The sequence below is a fragment of the Cetorhinus maximus genome, chromosome 4 (genome assembly GCF_964194155.1).
Source record: "Cetorhinus maximus chromosome 4, sCetMax3.hap1.1, whole genome shotgun sequence".
NCBI classification, from domain to species: domain Eukaryota; kingdom Metazoa; phylum Chordata; class Chondrichthyes; order Lamniformes; family Cetorhinidae; genus Cetorhinus; species Cetorhinus maximus.
Window position 1 is genome coordinate 105,321,046 of NC_135882.1, and position 17,777 is coordinate 105,338,822.

Below are 17,777 nucleotides of genomic sequence, written 5' to 3' on the forward strand. Positions count from 1 at the left end.
TTGGTTCACCATCTCTCCCAATGGTTACGAACAACCATGGACTGGAGGCAGGGCACAATTATGAAGAGCTTTGTAAATGCATGCAGAGCAGCGCCCATATGATTTGCCATCGCCCTTCTTACACAGGATGTTCCAACGTTAGCCGGTACAATGATTTTCCTACCATATGGTTTTGCTGATACCTATGAAAAGCTCTGTGCATGACTCTATTGTTTCACATAAAAGACATCTGAACAAGTAACTGTAGAAACAAGATCCATTGCAAAAAAGCATTAAAGTTGGGTGCATGTTGTGCTGGTCATCTCAAAGGGTGTAAGTAAAACATTTATACTAGATCCAGGCCTTGGTCAAAAGGACAATATGCACATATACAAAGACACCTCTATCTACCTACTTTAAAGATGCTGCTCAACGTTTTTCTCATTTGCTATAACGTATGGCAGGCCTGACAGACTGCATTCACTCATTCTGCAACCCCCAACCATGCAGCTTTTACCTGGACCTTTACAGAAGGCAGCAAACAGAACCACCCTCCTTTGCTGCACCCTGCTGCAGTACCTCCAAAGGCCAGGCATTGCACGCATGATCATGTATCTATTGTCCCTTATGCTAGTTTGATTGCTATTAACTCCCTTTTTAAGAGAGAGCAGCAACCCTTAAAAGAGCAGCTGATCAGCCTGTTTGAGGAGTTTCAGCAGCCCATCTTGCTTTTTATACATGCACAGAGTCTAAAAACTGCCTGTAAAATTCAGCAAGACTATCCTGTTTGTTCTGCATCACGTACAATTATAACCCCATTTTGCTGAATGTACGACAATTAGGGTTATAGTTTCTCCAAGAACAGAATAATTAGTGGAGTAGTTCTACAGAGTCAAAAATCATACTGTATATGTAAAATTTAGCATCTTTAACCATGCAAATAAAGTTATTATTCTTTTATCACAAATTTAGAAACAAACCACTCAGGTTATGAATGGCCAAGGAAATGTTCTGCTCTCAAAATACTGTGCCCATCAGTTTATGAATGCCATCTTGTATAGTGCCCCACAGTATTGACCATCTCATCCCTTCCCAATTTGGTATCATCCGCAAATTTAGAAGGTGTGTCTTTGATTCCAAAGACTAAATCATTAATGTAAATCGTAAACAACCATGGTCCTAGCACCGATTCTTGAGAGACCCCACTTCTCACTTTCGGCCACTCTAAGTAGCTACCCTTTACCCTATTTCTCAACTTTGTCTTGCAATCTGCTAGCTATCTATTTTGCTGCTTATTCCCTGACTTTACATGCTCTGATCTTATTAATTGGTCTATCAAATGGAACCTTCTCAAAGGCCTTTTGGAAATCTAGATAAATTACATCTATTACATAAGTTTACCCTCCATTGCCTCTTCAAAAATTAAATGAGGTTGATCAAACAAGATTTTCCCTTTTGAATTCCATGTTGAATGTTCTTCATTATATTTTTGGTTTCTAGGTGTTCATCTATTTTGTCCTTTAGTAAGGATTCCATTATTTTTCCTATTACCGATATTAGGCTGATTGGTCTTTAACTCTGTGGATTTTTTATCATCTTCTTAAAAATAGGAATAATGTTAGCTGTCAGTGCTCTGGCACTGCACCTTTCCTAACAAATTATTAAATATGTGTAGTATTGCCTCTGCAGCTCTTTTCTAGGTTCTTATAAAATGTACAGACACAATCTATCTGGACCGGGAGGTTTATCCCTTTTGAGTTTGATTAGCTTATTTAATATTTCTCCTCTACCTCAAATGTGTTAATATTACTTCCATTCTTATTTTGCAATGCCATGCCCACCTGATCTACCTCCCTGGCAAATACTAAAGCAAAATAATTATTTAATATTTCTGCCATTTTGCTATCGTCATCTGTGATTTTATCCTGTACATCCCTATTGTTATTGAGACTGTTATTATATTTTCACGCCTGTAGGGTGTTTTACTATTTTGCATTATGCTCCTTAATATAATTTCACTGTTTCTCTAACGGCCCAATTTCTCTTTGACTTCTTACCTTGTCCTTTCATATTTTCACTTGTCATACACAAAGTACGTGGGCGCCAAGGAAAAGTATGTCACTTTTCTTACCCTAAAATAGCTGCTGTTCCAAAATAGTTTTGGAGAAAGCTGGCTCACAAAGCATCCATAGCCTTATACTGAAGCTTTTTTTTTTGAAATCTTTAAGGAGAGATCAGTGCTAGGAATTGGATCACTGGAGTGCTGCTCTGGGCTGCAGTAGTGTGCTTAAGTTGGAATTTGGTGACCGAGGGAGGAGGTGAGGAGGGAAGGAGGTGATCCTTTGAGTACCGTGCGTACGGTCGGGTAAATATTGGCTACTTATATCACATATAGTTGTTAAGGTCTTATTTTGTGGTTCATCGTTTCTAAGGGCTATATTCTGTAACAACAAGGAGTAGGGAAAAGGGCCCTAGGGTAATTGATATTATTTGAAATAAAGTATCTTCCAAAAGGTTTAATTTAATTTAAAAGGGTAAGTCATGGCAGGAGAGCTCAAAGCCGTGGTGTGCTCCTCCTGCTCTATGGGGGAAACCAGGAACATTTCCAGTGCCCGGGGCCAGTACGTGTGTGGGATGTGTCTCCAGCTGCAGCTCCTAGAAGCCTGGGTTTTGGAGCTGGAACGGCAGCTGGGGACAAATGTGGAGCATCCACGAGGCGGAGAGTATCGTGGATAGCACGTATAGAGAGGTGGTCACACCGCAGGCTAAGAGTCCACAGGCAGGAAGGGAATGGGTGACCACCAGGCAGAGCAAGAGGACTAGGCAGGCAGTGCAGGAATATCCTGTGGCTATTCCCCTGCAAAACAGATTTACCGCTTTGGATACTGTTGGAGAGAAAATGGCCTCTCAGGGGAAAGGAGCAACAGCCAAATTCGTTGCGCCACGGTTGGCTCTGCTGCACAGGGGAGGAGTAAAAAGTGTGGGAATGCAATAGTTATGGGGGATTCAATTGTAAGGGGAATGGATAGGTGTTTCTGTGGCTGTAAGTTAGACTCCAGGATGGTATGTTGCCTCCCTGGTTCTAGGGTCAACGATGTCTCAGAACGGCTACAGGGCATTCTGAAGGGGGAGGGTGAACAGTCAGCGGTGGTGGTACACATTGGCACAAACGACATAGGTAAAAAAGGATGAGGTCCTAATAGCAAAATATAAGGAGTTAGGAAGTAAGTTGAAAAGTAGGACCTCAAAGGTAGTGATCTCAGGTTTACTACCAGTACCACGTGCTAGTCAGAGTAGAAATAGCAGGATATATCGGATGAATACGTGGCTGAAGAGATAGTGAGGAGGGGAGGGTTTCAGATTCCTGGGACATTAGGACCAGTACAAACTGGACGGGTTACACCTGGGCAGGACCGGGACTGATGTCCTAGGGGGAATATTTGCTAGAGTGGTTGGGGAGGGTTTAAACTAAAATGGCAGGGGGATGGGAACCGATGCAAGGAGTCAGAGGAAGGGGAATCAAGGACGAGAACAAAAGGCAGAAAGGGGAATAAGTGATAGGCAGAGAAATCAAGGGCAAGAATCAAACAGGGCCTCAGTGAAAAATAGTGGGAACGGGACAAGTAATGTTAAAAAGACAAGTCTTAAGGCTTTGTGCCTTAACGCGAGGAGCATTGGCCATAAAGTGGATGAATTAACCGCGCAAATAGATGTAAACAGGTACGATATAGTCGGGATTACAGAGACATGGCTGCAGGGTGACCAGGGCTGGGAACTGAATATCCAGGGGTATTAAGTATTTAGGAAGAATAGACAAAAAGGAAAAGGCGGTGGAGTTGCATTGCTGGCTAAAGAGGAAATTAACGCAATAGTGGGGAAAGATATTAGCTCCAACTTTATGGAATCTGTATGGGTAGAGCTGAGAAACACTAAGGGGCAAAAAACGTTAGTGGGGGTTGTATATAGATCCCCAAACTGTAGTGATGTTGGGAATGGCATTGAACAGGAAATTAGAGACGCATGCAATAAAGGAACATCTGTAATTATGGGTGACTTTAATATACTATAGATTGGGCAAATCAAATTAGTAACAATATCGTACAGGAGGAATTCCTGGAGTGTATATGGGACGGTTTTCTGGACGAATATGTTGAGGAACCAACAAGAGAACAGGCCATCCTAGACTGGGTATTGTGTAATGAGAAAGGAATAATTGGCAATCTAGTTGCGTGAGGTCCATTGGGGATGAGCGACCATAATATGATAGAAATCTTCATCAAGATGGAGAGCGATGTAGTTGATTCTGAGACTAGGGTCCTGAATCTTAATAAAGGAAACTACAATGGTATGAGATGCTAGTTGACAATGATGGATTGGGAAACGTTACTTAAAGGGATGATGGTGCATAGGCAATGGCAAACGTTCAAAGAGAACATGGGTGAACTGCAACAACTGTTTATTCCTATCTGGCACAAAAATAAAATAGGAAAGGTGGCCAAACCATGGCGTACAAGGGAAATTAGAGATAGTATTAGATCCAAGGAAGAGGCATACAAATTGGCCAGAAAAAACAACAGACCTGAGGATTGGGACTAGTTTAGAATTCAGCAAAGGGGGAGCAAGGGATTGATTAAGAAGGGAAAATTAGAGTACGAGAGTAAGTTTGCGGGGAACATAAAAACTGACTGTAAAAGTTTCTACAGGTATGTGAAGAGAAAAAGATTGGTGAAGACAAACGTAGGTCCCTTACAGTCTGAAACAGGGGAATTTATAATGGGGAACAAAGAAATGGCTGACCAATTAAATACATACTTTGGTTCTGTCTTCACAAAGGAGGACACAAATAACATAACAGAAATGTTGGAGAACACAGGGTTTAGTGAGAGGGAGGAACTGAAAGAAATCAGTATTAGTAGAGAAATAGTGTTGGAGAAATTGATGGGATTGAAGGCCAATAAATCCCCAGGGCCTGATAATCTACATCCCAGAGTACTTAAGGAAGTGGCCCTTGAAATAGTGGATGCATTGGTGGTCATCTTCCAAGGTACTATAGACTCTGGAACAGTTTCTACAGATTGGGGGGTCGCTAATGTAACCCCACTATTTAAAAAGGGACGTAGGGACAAAACAGGGAATTATAGACCAGTCAGCCTGACATCGGTAGTGGGGAATATTCTATAGTCCATTATAAAAGATTTAATCGTTGAGCACTTGGAAAACAGTGGCAGAGTTGGACAGAGTCAGCATGGATTTATGAAATGCTTGACACATCTACTGAAGTTTTTCAAGAACGTAACTAGTAGAGTTGATGAGGTGGATGTGGTTAATTTAGACTTTCATAAGGCTTTCAACAAAGTCCCACATAAGAGATTGGCATGTAAAATTAAAGCACATGGGATTGGGGGTAGTGTATTGAGATGGATAGAAAACTGGTTGGTAGACAGGAAACAAAGAGTAGGAATAAACAGGTCTTTTTCCAAATGGCAGGCAGTGACTAGTGGGGTACCGCAGGGATCGGTGCTGGGACCCCAGCTATTCACAATATATATTAATGATTCAGATGAGGGAACTAAATGTAATATCACCAAATTTGCAGATGACACAATGCTGGGTGGGAGGATGAGCTGTAAGGAGGATGCGAAGATGCTTCAGTGTGATTTGAACAAGCTGGGTGAGTGGGCAAATGCATGGCAGATGCAGTGTAACGTGGATAAATGTGAGGCTATCCACTTTGGTAGCAAAAACACAAAGGCAGATTATCTGAATGGCTATAAACTGAGAGGGGGGAATGTGCAACAAGACCTGGGTGTCCTCGTACACTAATCGCTGAAGGTAAGCATGCAGGTGCAGCAGGCGGTAAAGAAGGCAAATGGTACGTTGGCCTTCATAGCGAGAGGATTCGAGTACAGGGGCAGGGATGTCTTGCTACAATTATACAGGGCCTTGGTGAGACCACACTTGGAATATTTTGTGCAGTTTTGGTTTCCTTATCTGAGGAAGGATGCTCTTGCTATAGAGGGAGTGCAGCAAAGGTTTACCAGACTGATTCCTAGGATAGCGGGACTGACATGAGGAGAGATTGAGTCGGTTAGGATTATATTCACTGGAGTTCAGAAGAATGAGGGGGGATCTCATAGAAACCTCTAAAATTCTAACAGGACTAGACAGGGTAGATGCAGGAAGGATGTTCCCGATGTGGGGGAGTCCAGAACCAGGGGTCACAGTCTGAGGATATGGGGTAGACCGTTTAGGACAGAGATGAGGAGAAATTTCTTCACCTAGAGTGGTGAGCCTGTGGAATTTGCTACCACAGAAAGTAGTTGAGGCCAAAACATTGTATGTTTTCAAGAAGGAGTTAGATATAGCTCTTGGGGCAAAAGGGATCAAAGGACATGGGGAGAAAGTGGGACCAGGCTACTGAGTTGGATGATCAGCCACGACCATAATGAATGGCAGAGCAGGCTCGAAGGGCCGAATGGCCTACTCCTGCTCCTATTTTCTATGTTTCTATGTTTTCCATTTTGGGGTGAGGGGAGATCAAGTATTAGCACCAAGCACTATCAGGCCATGTATTCCAGACCCCAGACACAACTGTGAGGCTCCTGCTACTGCTCTGATTTGCATTAACTTAACTCAGAGGAGCCCTCCTCTGTATTTTGCCATTTCCCAAATCAGCCAAATTTATGGCTTCACTGAGCAAGATTGACAGCTTATGCCCAATTCTGAGCATTTTAGTACATGCTGACATTGGGCTAAAACACAAGAAGTGACACAAGGCATACACAAATGTGTATTTAAAACAAATATTTCCCTATGTACTAATGATATCTGAATTTCACACCAGTTCATTCTGGCATCATAGCAATTGATACTTACCCAGAGTGGCTGGAGTCTAGTGCATGTGATCCAGCATCAAAAGTGGGCACCTTCCCCATAATAAACATAATGATTTCTGATCTTTGATAATCTGGAAGACTGCTCCCAAAAAAGCCTAGAATAAAATAAACGTACACAAAATTCAGCTAGTTTTACATTCAATAATGCACAATGACTAATTCAGTTACCAGGTTGTACAATAAAAACTTATGCCCCGTCAGAACAGGGGTAACTCAAAGAAAGTTTAGACAATATAAAAAAGGTTATTTTAGTTTTAACCTTTTATAAGTCAAACACACCTTTAATTCAAAAGGTGAGAAGGTAGCAGTGATGGTAAGCATTAAATGCTTTAATTTTGGGACTAGATTGCTCCTTATTCTAAACATAAATGATTGGGACTTGAATATAGGGGTATAATATCTAATTTGCAGCTGGCTCAAACATTGAGGATGTGGTTAACTGTGGATAGGGCTAATCAACTTCAGGAGAATAGGTAAGTTAATATCGTGGTCAGGCACTTTGACAGCACCTTTCTCCTCTGGGGGCTTTACTTCTCATCTCCTTGGCAGAACACCATCACTTCCAATTTCCACTCAAAAGCACATTTTCCAGACTTGCACATATGTCATCATTTCTATGTCATTGATTGGTTAACATTCTGGAAAATCCTATCTAACACCACTGCTGGAGCACTATCAGCACATGGCCTCATAAAAGTCACCAACATCCCCAAAAAAACAAATTACTGATGGTTGGGGGATAAGGAGGGCAGGGTATCTAGTTTATTTCAGAAACCTGTTGACAAGAGGGTTGGGCATTGTTGAGGCTTTTAGCCTGCCTCTTGAGTTCCCAGGTCAATCAGGAAGGGTGGGTAGGATGACACATCCAGTCAAAGCAAGAACTTATCATTAAAGGGACAATGACATGAATAGTTTACCAGCACTTGGATTTTTGTTTGCACTTCAAAATAAGGCAGTGGCTGCACCAAAATAACTGGTGGAACAGAAGCATTAACATACTGCCAAACTTTTGGCTGTTCCAATTTTTGGACAGACCATGATTTGGGCAGCAGAACTTCTATAACAAGTAGGAGGGAGTTTCATTAATAGAGTGAGCTTGGAGTCAGACGACAGAATTTTGAATCCAGGCAACATATTCATTCCTGATGGCACTGCTACTGCCCCAGTGCCTTCTCTTGCCCATAAAAATAGGGTTGCAAGAGGCAGTCACTGCAAGTGGTATTGAAAGGGATCATATGCTGTTCTTAGCTAAAGGTTAGATTTGATTATTTTAATGCTCTGCTGGCTGGCCTCCCATCTTCCGCCCTACATAAGCTTGAGCTCATCCAAAACTTTGCTGTGGACACCCTGACTCACATAATGTTCCATTCACCCACGCTTGTGTTCACTGATTACAGTGGCTCATGGTATGGAAATGCCTCAAATTTAAATTCTCATCCTTGCGTTACGATCCCTGTGGGAAAACCATAAACCTAAATGGTCAAATTTACTGAATGACACCCAAATGAAGAAATTACCAAGATTCCACTTTTTGTAGCTTTTACTTTAACATGAATTAGAACCATTGCACAGAACCAAATTAACTTGCATTAACAGGCAAATGATACTTCAACAAAAAAGGTCAATTTCACTTTAGTCGATTTGCATCACATCCACACAAATGTTGCACCACGTGTATACACAGTTTAATAATACACTGTTCCTTATTCACGCAGAGTACGTCAGGAGTCTTATGTGATAACAGCTTTCAACTGAGTTTCATGGGTATGATTATCATCAGTAAGGCACATTTCTACAAACCATTTCTCCCTCATGTTATGACAGTCTGGATGGTGTGGTTTTCTAGAGTTCCTTTTCAACTGACCAACCAATAACACCCTCATTCACAGTTTGGCCACTTATGGGAAAGCACCCAGCATCTCCTAGCTAGTTACACATCTTTCCAGGGTTTAGGCCATTTTAGGCAGCTTGCACATTGGCAGAAAAGGAAACAGGAGCTCTTAGAGGCAAACAGAAAAACTGACCTTTTCATGAGAGTGATTTACCTCTCCTCCTCACAAGAGTTCTGTATTCCTCTTTCTGTCTGCTTTCTCTTTGTGTTTGCATCTGTGCCCTCACCCTCCAGCTCCTCTGCACGCAGCTCTCCTTTGTGTACACAGCTCATCTTTGTGACTGCCAACCACATGGCTTGTTTCTAAACTTCCATCCTGTTGGTACTGCTTCCAAGGCAAGGGTTGCCAGGTCTCCTGGACCAGAATTTACTATCCAAGTAAGTTACTATTGATCCCTTCACAATTCTGCAAATCCTTAAAAAGCCCTTTTCAAAACATTCTCAAAAATAATTATGGATTGCACACACCTTTTAAAGAAATTATAAATTTTCCTTACTGTACTGCTTTTGGGCCAAAGGTCACCACACTTGTTTTCAAACTCCTCCATGGCCTCACCACTCCTCATCTTAGCAACCTCCTCCAGCTTTACAACTCTGGCATTGTACCTTGAGCTGCCTAGGCCCTTGAACACTGGAATTCTCTCCCTTAACTTTGCAATCTCTCTGCTCATTTAACACGGCCATTTCTTTGCTGGCTTGGTATTTTTCTCTTGTTTCTCTCTTTTTTTTCCCCCCTTGCTTTGTTTTCTTTCTTTTGGATGGCAGTAATTCTTGATCCTGCCATTCCCACCTCCTCTAGGCACATCATATTTTTCTTTACTTGTTCCATTACTACTCATTTTTGCCTTGCACCATGAATACTTTTGACATTTAATCTTTTGCCCTTTGCCCTATCACAGACCTTCCTTTTGCCCCTTTTCCCACCCACCCTCACCTCAAAGCCTATTGCATTTCTAACTTTTCCCTTTTCTGAGGAAAGGTCGTGTATCTGAAACATTAACTCTGTTTCCCTCTTCACAGATGCTGCCAGACTTGTTGAGTATTTCCATTATTTTCTGGTTTTATTTTGTACTATTAAATCCCTTAATCATTTTAAACACTTTAATGAAATCACCGCTCAGCCTTCTAGAGTCAAGAATGCAAACCTGTCCATACCTTAATTATCTCCTGGTATTATTCTAGTAAATTTGTTTTACATGCTCCTATCCAGAAAATTTGCAGTGCAATTTTGTAAACATGTATACCATCTTCATTTAAATCATTAATCTAAATGGCAAAAAAGCTGAGGCCCCACTACAGATCCTTAGGGAACACCACCTGTCACAATCTGCAACCAAGGGTGCACTCCCTTTAGTCCAACTCGCTGTCACCTACTTCCCAACTAACCAGTTATCCATATCACAAGGATACTTCCAATTCTGCTCACTCTCATTTTTGCTAACAATCTTTAGTATGTATCAAATGCCTTGCAAAATTCCATAAACCATAGACACAACCCTATCAAAAAACTCTACCAGAGTAGTCAAGACATAACATTCTTCAAAAATCCATGCTGACTCCGATTAGCTCATACTTATTCAAGTGTTTAATCACACTGCCCTTGATAATCTACAGTAACTTTTATTGTCCAATATGACACACAAAGCTCTGTAACTAGTGTTACGGACAGGAGGGAGATTAATTTAAACAGTCCTGATTTCTCCCCTTACTACTTGTCCGTAAACAGAAAGGTGTTTTCATTTTGATTTCCCCCTTTATAAATGGTGGCGTATTTTCCCAACCCCTCAATTTTAGTGTTACATACGAATATACGAAATAGGAGAAGTAGGCCACTCGAACCTGCTCTGCCATTCAATAAGATCATGGCTGATCTGTTTGTGTCGAGTTCCACGTCCCCATCTACCCCCAATAACTTTTGATTCCCTTGCCTAACAAAGATCTATCTACCCTTGCCTTAAATATATTCAGCGACCCTACCTCTACTGCGTTCTGAGGCAGGGAGTTCCAAAGTTGCACAAACCTCAGTGAAAAAATTTCCCCTCATAACTATCCTATAAGGGCGATCCCTAATTTTAAAATAGTGCCCCCATAGTTCTGGACTCACCCACAAGAGAAAACATCTTTTCCACGTCCACCTTGTCAAGACCATTCAGGATCTTATATACTTCAATCAAGTTACCCCTCACTCTTCTAAAGCCCAGCCTGTCCAATTTATCTTCATAAGACAACCTGCTCATTTGAGGTATCAATCTAGTAAACCTCCTCTGAACCGCCTCCAATACATTTACATCTTTCCTTAAATAAGGAGACCAAAACTGCACAGTGCTCGAGATGCAGTCTCATCAATGCTCTGAATAACTGAAGCATAGCATCCTTACTTATATGTTCAATTCCTCTTGTAATAAAGGATAGCATTCCATGATAGTCTTCTTGATTATGTGCTGTACCGGCATACAAACTTTATGCAACTCATGCACGAGAACACATAGACCCTCTGTACCTCGGAATTCTGCAGTCTTTCTCCATTTAAGTAATACTCTTTTTTATTCTTTCTGCCAAAAAGTGAACAACTTTACATTTTCACACATCTCCATCTGCTAGATTTTTGCCCACTCATGCAACTTATCTATATCCATCTACAAACTCCTTATGTCCTCTTCGCAACATATTTTCCTATCTTTTTATCATCTGCAAAATTAGCTACCATGCCTTCACTCCCTTCATCTAAGTCATTGATAAAAATTGTAAAAAGTTGCGGCCCAAGCACAGACCCCTGCAGGACTCCACTCGTCATATCCTGCCAAAGACCCATTTACGCATACTCTGTTTTCTGCCAGCCAATCTTTTATTCAGGCTAATATGTTACCCCCTACACTATGAGCTCTTATTTTTTTTCAATAACCTTTGATGCAGCACCTTATTAAATGCTTTCTGGAAATCCAAGTACAGTACATCTACAGGCTCCCCTCTATCCACCGCACATGTTACTCCTTCAAAGAACTCTAATAAATTGGTTGAACATGATTTCCCTTTCATAAAATCATGCTGACTCTTCCTGATTACCTTGAGCTTTTCTTAGTGCCCAGCTGTAACCTCTTTTGTGATCGACTCTAACACCTTTCCATGTTAACTGGCCTATAGTTTCCTGTTTTCTGCCTCCCTCCATTCTTGAACAGAGGAGCTATATTTGGAACTTTCCAGTCTGATGGAACCTTTCCAGAATCTAGGGAATTTTTGAAAATTAACAGCAATGCATCTACCATCTCATTAACCACCTCTTAAGACCCTGGCAACTCCACAGCAAATTTGAAATAGGGTAAACTCAGAGGGGTATTGTTTTCAAGCACACTCAAACATGAGGAGGGGTCACAACGTAGCCACTTTTTCACTCATACAATAAAAGGGGGGAAATAGAGAAAGGGTTTACATGGCAAAAACCACAAGATAAAGAATTATTGTTTCATGTGAGTCCAGAATCAAAGTGCAATGGTGTATTCTTTCCGAGTTGGCATTCTGAAGACTGATGCTAGATAATTCCCCTTTCCAGTAGAGATGACTTCCACGATGGATGGGCATGTAGAGATAAATTAGTCCTTAAGGTGATGGCACAGAAGTTCCAGTAGAAACAGTGTAGATGGGGCCAGGCAGTTAAACCTGGACAGAGCTTTGGGTTCTGAGCTGCTGCTTGCTAGATGGAAGATGGCAATATATTTTGCACCTCCACAAGGCAATATTGCAGGTTCCAGCAGCTTGTGGTTTGGCAGGGGGTGGGGGGGGTGGAAAGGAAAGAGGTCTTGTGACACCCACCTCTCCACTTTGGCTGGGACAAAAGGATGCATACTCCTTAGTTTGGATTCTTGAGGTTGGTAATGTTTCAACCATTAAAGATTTTGAGAGGTTTCAGGGTCCTTTGTCCATGCAGACTGGTCCTCTCCAATTGTCAAGACAATTGGAAATGTAAATGGCCTTTGTAGAATTCCCTTGGATTTGATCTCTGCAGTCATAGGGGTCATGAGCGTCTCTTCAGAGATAATGAGGCGGCAGTTGTTCTGAATGCCAGAAAGCTCCTTTTGATTGAGTTGTAGACCAATTAATCACTATAATTAATCATAATTATTCATCACTAATTAACATCCAATAACTCCATTATATTCCTATCATGCAACTACTAGGACGGCAGAAGGTGAACTAGATGGACCTTGGTCCTTTGTTGTTCAGTAATTCTTATGTTGGGTCCAATACATTCAGCAATTGTTAGTGCACAGAAAGTATCTTTCTTTGAAAGGCTGAGCCTCTAAAGTCTGCATCTCTGCCACCTTTAACAGAGCCAGGATGTGAACTTGCCCTCTTCTTTTCCTGGCCCACCTCCACTCATTTGTGCTCAGTGAATCAGCTAGTGCAGATACCTCAACGCAAAATCTATGCATGCAGGGTGCTTCTGCACTGGTGCTTGGAAGAGCAAGAATGTGTGAAGATGCATCTTCTGGAGGTTCTCATCAGTCTGTGTGACTAAGTGGAGTCCTCTCCCCTAAATTTCCTGCCCTCGCTTTAAATGGAGCTTTTAATAGAGAACAGGTTTTGCACCACCAGCTTGTCAATTTTATTTAAATACGGTAAGCCAGAAAAATTGAATTGACCACATGCTAATCCTTTTTGAACGGGTGCAGTGCCTGGACTGACCATATCATTTGCACACTAGATGAAAACCACCCTCTAACAATTCAGCATCATTTACTGGTTTTGAACAAATCAGTGAGTGAGTGAGGGCAACAATCAGTCTTAAAGTGTACTAAAAAGAGGCTAGGAATCGTGCGGCGAGTAATTCACCTCCTGACTCCCCAAAGCCTGTCCACCAACTACAAGGCACAAGTCAGGAGTGTGATGGAATACTCCCCATTTGCATGGATGAGTGCAGCTCCCACAACACTCAAGAAGCTGGACACCATCCAGGACAAAGCAGCCCGTTTGATTGGCACAACATCCACAAACATTCACTCCCTCCACCATCGACGCACAGTAGCAGCAGTATGTACCATCTACAAGATGCACTGCAGGAATTCACCAAGGCTCCTTAGACAGCGCCTTCCAAACCCACGATCACTACCATCTAGAAGGACAAGGGCAGCAGGTAGATGGGAACACCACCACCTGGAGGTTTCCCTCCAAGTCACTCACCATCCTGACTTGGAAACATATCGCCGTTCCTTCACTGTCACTGGGTTAACATCCTGGAACTCCTTTCCTAACAGCACTGTGGGTGTACATACACCACGTGGACGGCAGCAGTTCAAGAAGGCAGCTCACCACCACCACCTTCTCAAGGGCAACTCGGGATGGGCAATAAATGCTGGCCCAGCCAACGATGCCAACATCCCATGAATGAATAAAACAAAAACAAGAATTATGAGACTAGCTCTGCTAATTAATCCTATGCCATTTGGAACTCCTTGGAAATTTATAAATCTATTTTTGATGTCTTTTTATTACAAGAAGAACTATTTCTATTTAGCTGTAATCTCAAAATTAAACAAACTGCCCAAGTTTAGTTTATGCACAAACATCCAAGTATGCAATATACAATGTTCTTTGTTGCTCAGCCAAGTACAGTCAGCAGGATAACTTCTGAGCTGCAGCCTCAACATCACAGAACAAGAATATCAATCTGAGATGACAGCATTAATTACTCTTATACCAGCACTTAAATATTTTCACTGCAATTTTTATAATGAATGGAGCTCTTTAATAGGCATTCTTTCATGCCGGAATTTTCTTTCCTCTACATGCACCCCAAGTATATGCAAATTAGCTTCAGTTAATGTGGTAGAATAACTGAGCATCACAAACATTCAGTACTTAGCATCACTACGGCAACAAATGAACTCTTGAGAATATTTTTCGAATACCATTTTCTGGCAGGACTGTAGACCAGCTTAATACATTTTGTTCTTTTGAAATTTTGGCATCAGGTCAGCATTTTAAGCAATAAACTGGCCTTTCACTCTACAGTTTCAGGAACAAAAGACAAACAGATGATTCACAGAACTTAAACCAACAGGATCACTTAAAAAAAGATTGCATATATTTACAAATGCTGCTTTGGCTTTTTTTTAAGGGGGATAAGTGTGAAAGGAGTGTCTTTTTGTGTTTGTGTGTTTATTGCGCATTTAAAAACCTAGGTTCCTATGGGTATTTCTCAGGTTCTAAGTGTCAAAGCAAAACAACAACAAGGACAAAAGGCCTTTACTAAATTACTCATTTATTACTGTATAAAGCCAGTTACCCTGGTCCAAAATTTGCTGCTAAAATAATATGCATTATTTATACACAAATGCCACAGCAACTTCAGGAAAGGGCAACTTTGCCAATGTAAAAATGGCATCTCACTGTCTCGCTCCTCGTTCAAATACTTGGAGCCATGTGAAGTTCTTGCACTAGCATGGTAGATACAAAATAATCTCATTCCAGAAAGATAATCCAAGTTGCTTCAAGTCTAAGTACCATTTTAATGGTGTGATAAGTACTGCCAAACTTTCTGGCACTGAAAATTAACTAAGAAGTGTGAAATCTCATTCCTTCAGGTTTTAATGATAATTGCAGATTTAAAAATATATATTGTTTCAATATTTTTTCTATCTCAATTGAGTTTTTCCTTCTCTCGGTTTCTCTTTCCGTACCAGATTTGACATTTAATTCGCGATCCTTATTATAGTTCCTTCTTAGTCTTTGTGCTGTTAATTTCACAATGCTGCAATTAAATTGATAAGAGTCGCCTAATCTGTTCACTCGGGCCCCAGTGCCTGTTTACCAAGATGTCCTGTTTACATTTCGCAGTTTCAGCAACTTGCAGGGCAATTTTTGTCAACACTAAACAGGCAAGTCTAACTAACAGCTAGGGGAGATGGTGGTGTAGTGGTAATGTCACTGGGCTAGTAATCCAGAGGCTCTGGCTAATACTCTGGGCACACAGGTTCAAATCCCACCCCAGCAGCTGGTGGAATTTAAATTCAGTTAGTAAATCCTGAATTATATAGCTAATCTCAGTGATGGTAACCATGACAACTATCATTGATGTAAAAAAAACCCATCTGGTTCACTAATGTCCTTTAGGTAATCTGCCATCCTTACTGGTCTGGCCGATGTGTGATTCCAGACTCTTTGTGACTCTTAACTGCCCTCTGCAATGGCCTAGCAAGCCACTCAGTTCAAGGGCATTAGGGATGGGCAACAAATGCTGGCCTTGGCTAGTGATGCCCACATCCCAAAGAATAAAAAAAGCTGGCACTGCTCAATGGCTTGCCACAGCAATTATTGGGCTAATGTAACTTGCCAGCTCGCTTCAGGTTTATTAAATAGTTCATTCCCAAAATGATTCATAATAAATTAAAAGCAATTTTCATATGACTTTGTGGTGAGAAAACTAATGGAATTAAACAAAAGATTGCCAACTTAACAATGTTTGATTTTACTCGTGGGTGGTGCATGGTGGGGAGGAGAAGACTGTCATGTACAGGGCAAACCCAAGAGAGAGCAAACATTCGGTTAACAGAAGAAAGATATTCAATTCTGCTTGATTATCATTTTACAAATTGGTTCCCGGTTAACAATGAGCTCCAACTCTTACTGCTTCATAAGCACGAACTTATTTGAAATCTTTAAAACGATTCACCTTTTGAAAGAATGCAGCAGTGGAAACTGGATCTTAAGATACATACCATCTCATAGCAAGACTTCGAGCATGAAAACTAAGGAGTATTCAAGGTTGGGTAATTTCTTATTGCTGCTCCCACTCCACCACCATCACTTCACCAGAAATTTGGTGTGGTTAAGTGAGTTTTTTTCTCCCATTCTGTTGAATTTATTGCAGCAGAGCAGAAGCAGTTCAAAGGGAATTCCTCATCCACGGTGTGTTTTCAGGACATAATTGATGTTTAAGCAAGTGAGTAACCAGAGAAGAAACATGTGAATTTATGTTGGAAATTGGTTAAACAGAAACTCCCATTAGTCTTACATGTCATTATGAAGTTACTCACCAACAACAAAGGTTTGGGGTTTCACATTAGAGTCCTGGAGATAAAATGTTACCCCAATATGCTTCGAAATAGAAGGCAACAGTTTGGTCTGGTCTTATCTCTCCCTCAGACTAATACTTTAGGAATAGGCCACACCTTTACACAGCTCTGATTGTCATGTTAATCCCTGGCAAATCAAGTCAAGAAATGCTAGCTTAAAGCAACCGTGGTTATAAATCCGTCACTGGGGTAGTGGTAATAATTGCAGTTATGGTGAAGACAAGCTGTAATGAGGTGATGAATTAAAAGCATCAAGCAAGAAGCCACTGTCATTACAACTACACAGTAGGTGATAGATTAGGCACAGCACTGAAGTGTGTTTGATTAGTGCACTTTTTTCCCCTATCACGCATTAACACTAATATCCAAAATAAAATTAACACTCAATGGTTTCTCACAGATGGCTAGAAAATGTTGGATGTAATAAATTTGGATACAGTGGGAGTTAACTCCCTGATAACATCAGTGTGCCTCAGTTTTTCCAGCAATCAATTCTTATAATTTGCTTCACAGCAAGTACTAAAATACTTTAATCATGTAGATGTGAGTGCAAATGAATAAGTTGAACTTTTGTTCACAGGCATCAGTCCTAACAAGAGCCAGAGAAAACTAGACAGCCAGTCAGAAATAATGTCACAATGGTTATAATTAAGAAACTTAAATATCATGTTAAAATTTAAATAAACGAAAGGTATAGTTAATTAGCTGAAGGGTGGTCAAAACATTTTAAAAATAGCACAAAATATAAATCTTCAGTACTTGCATAGCCAGGAAGATACTTTTCTATTTTAGTTATTATTATTTTTGTGGAATATAGTTGTACTTAAATGATGATGCAACCTGAAATTTAACATTACTTAAAGGCTGTCAAATAAATGAGCAATTTCATATCCTACAAAAAGTGGCATGAGTGTTTTAGTATAAAGTCACTAGACGAGAGGT

The 17,777-nt window shown here is 40.9% G+C and overlaps 1 protein-coding gene across 4 annotated transcripts in view; it reads right to left on the bottom strand.

Annotated features, from left to right (window-relative positions):
- efr3a (EFR3 homolog A (S. cerevisiae)) overlaps positions 1-17,777 on the bottom strand; it is a 264,071-nt gene that overhangs the window by 85,208 nt on the left and 161,086 nt on the right. For all 4 annotated transcript variants that reach the window (XM_078540592.1, XM_078540593.1, XM_078540590.1 and 1 more), the window contains one exon: positions 6,856-6,970. In XM_078540592.1, the coding sequence (XP_078396718.1) occupies positions 6,856-6,970 (115 nt within the window). The remainder of the gene's footprint in view (positions 1-6,855; positions 6,971-17,777) is intronic.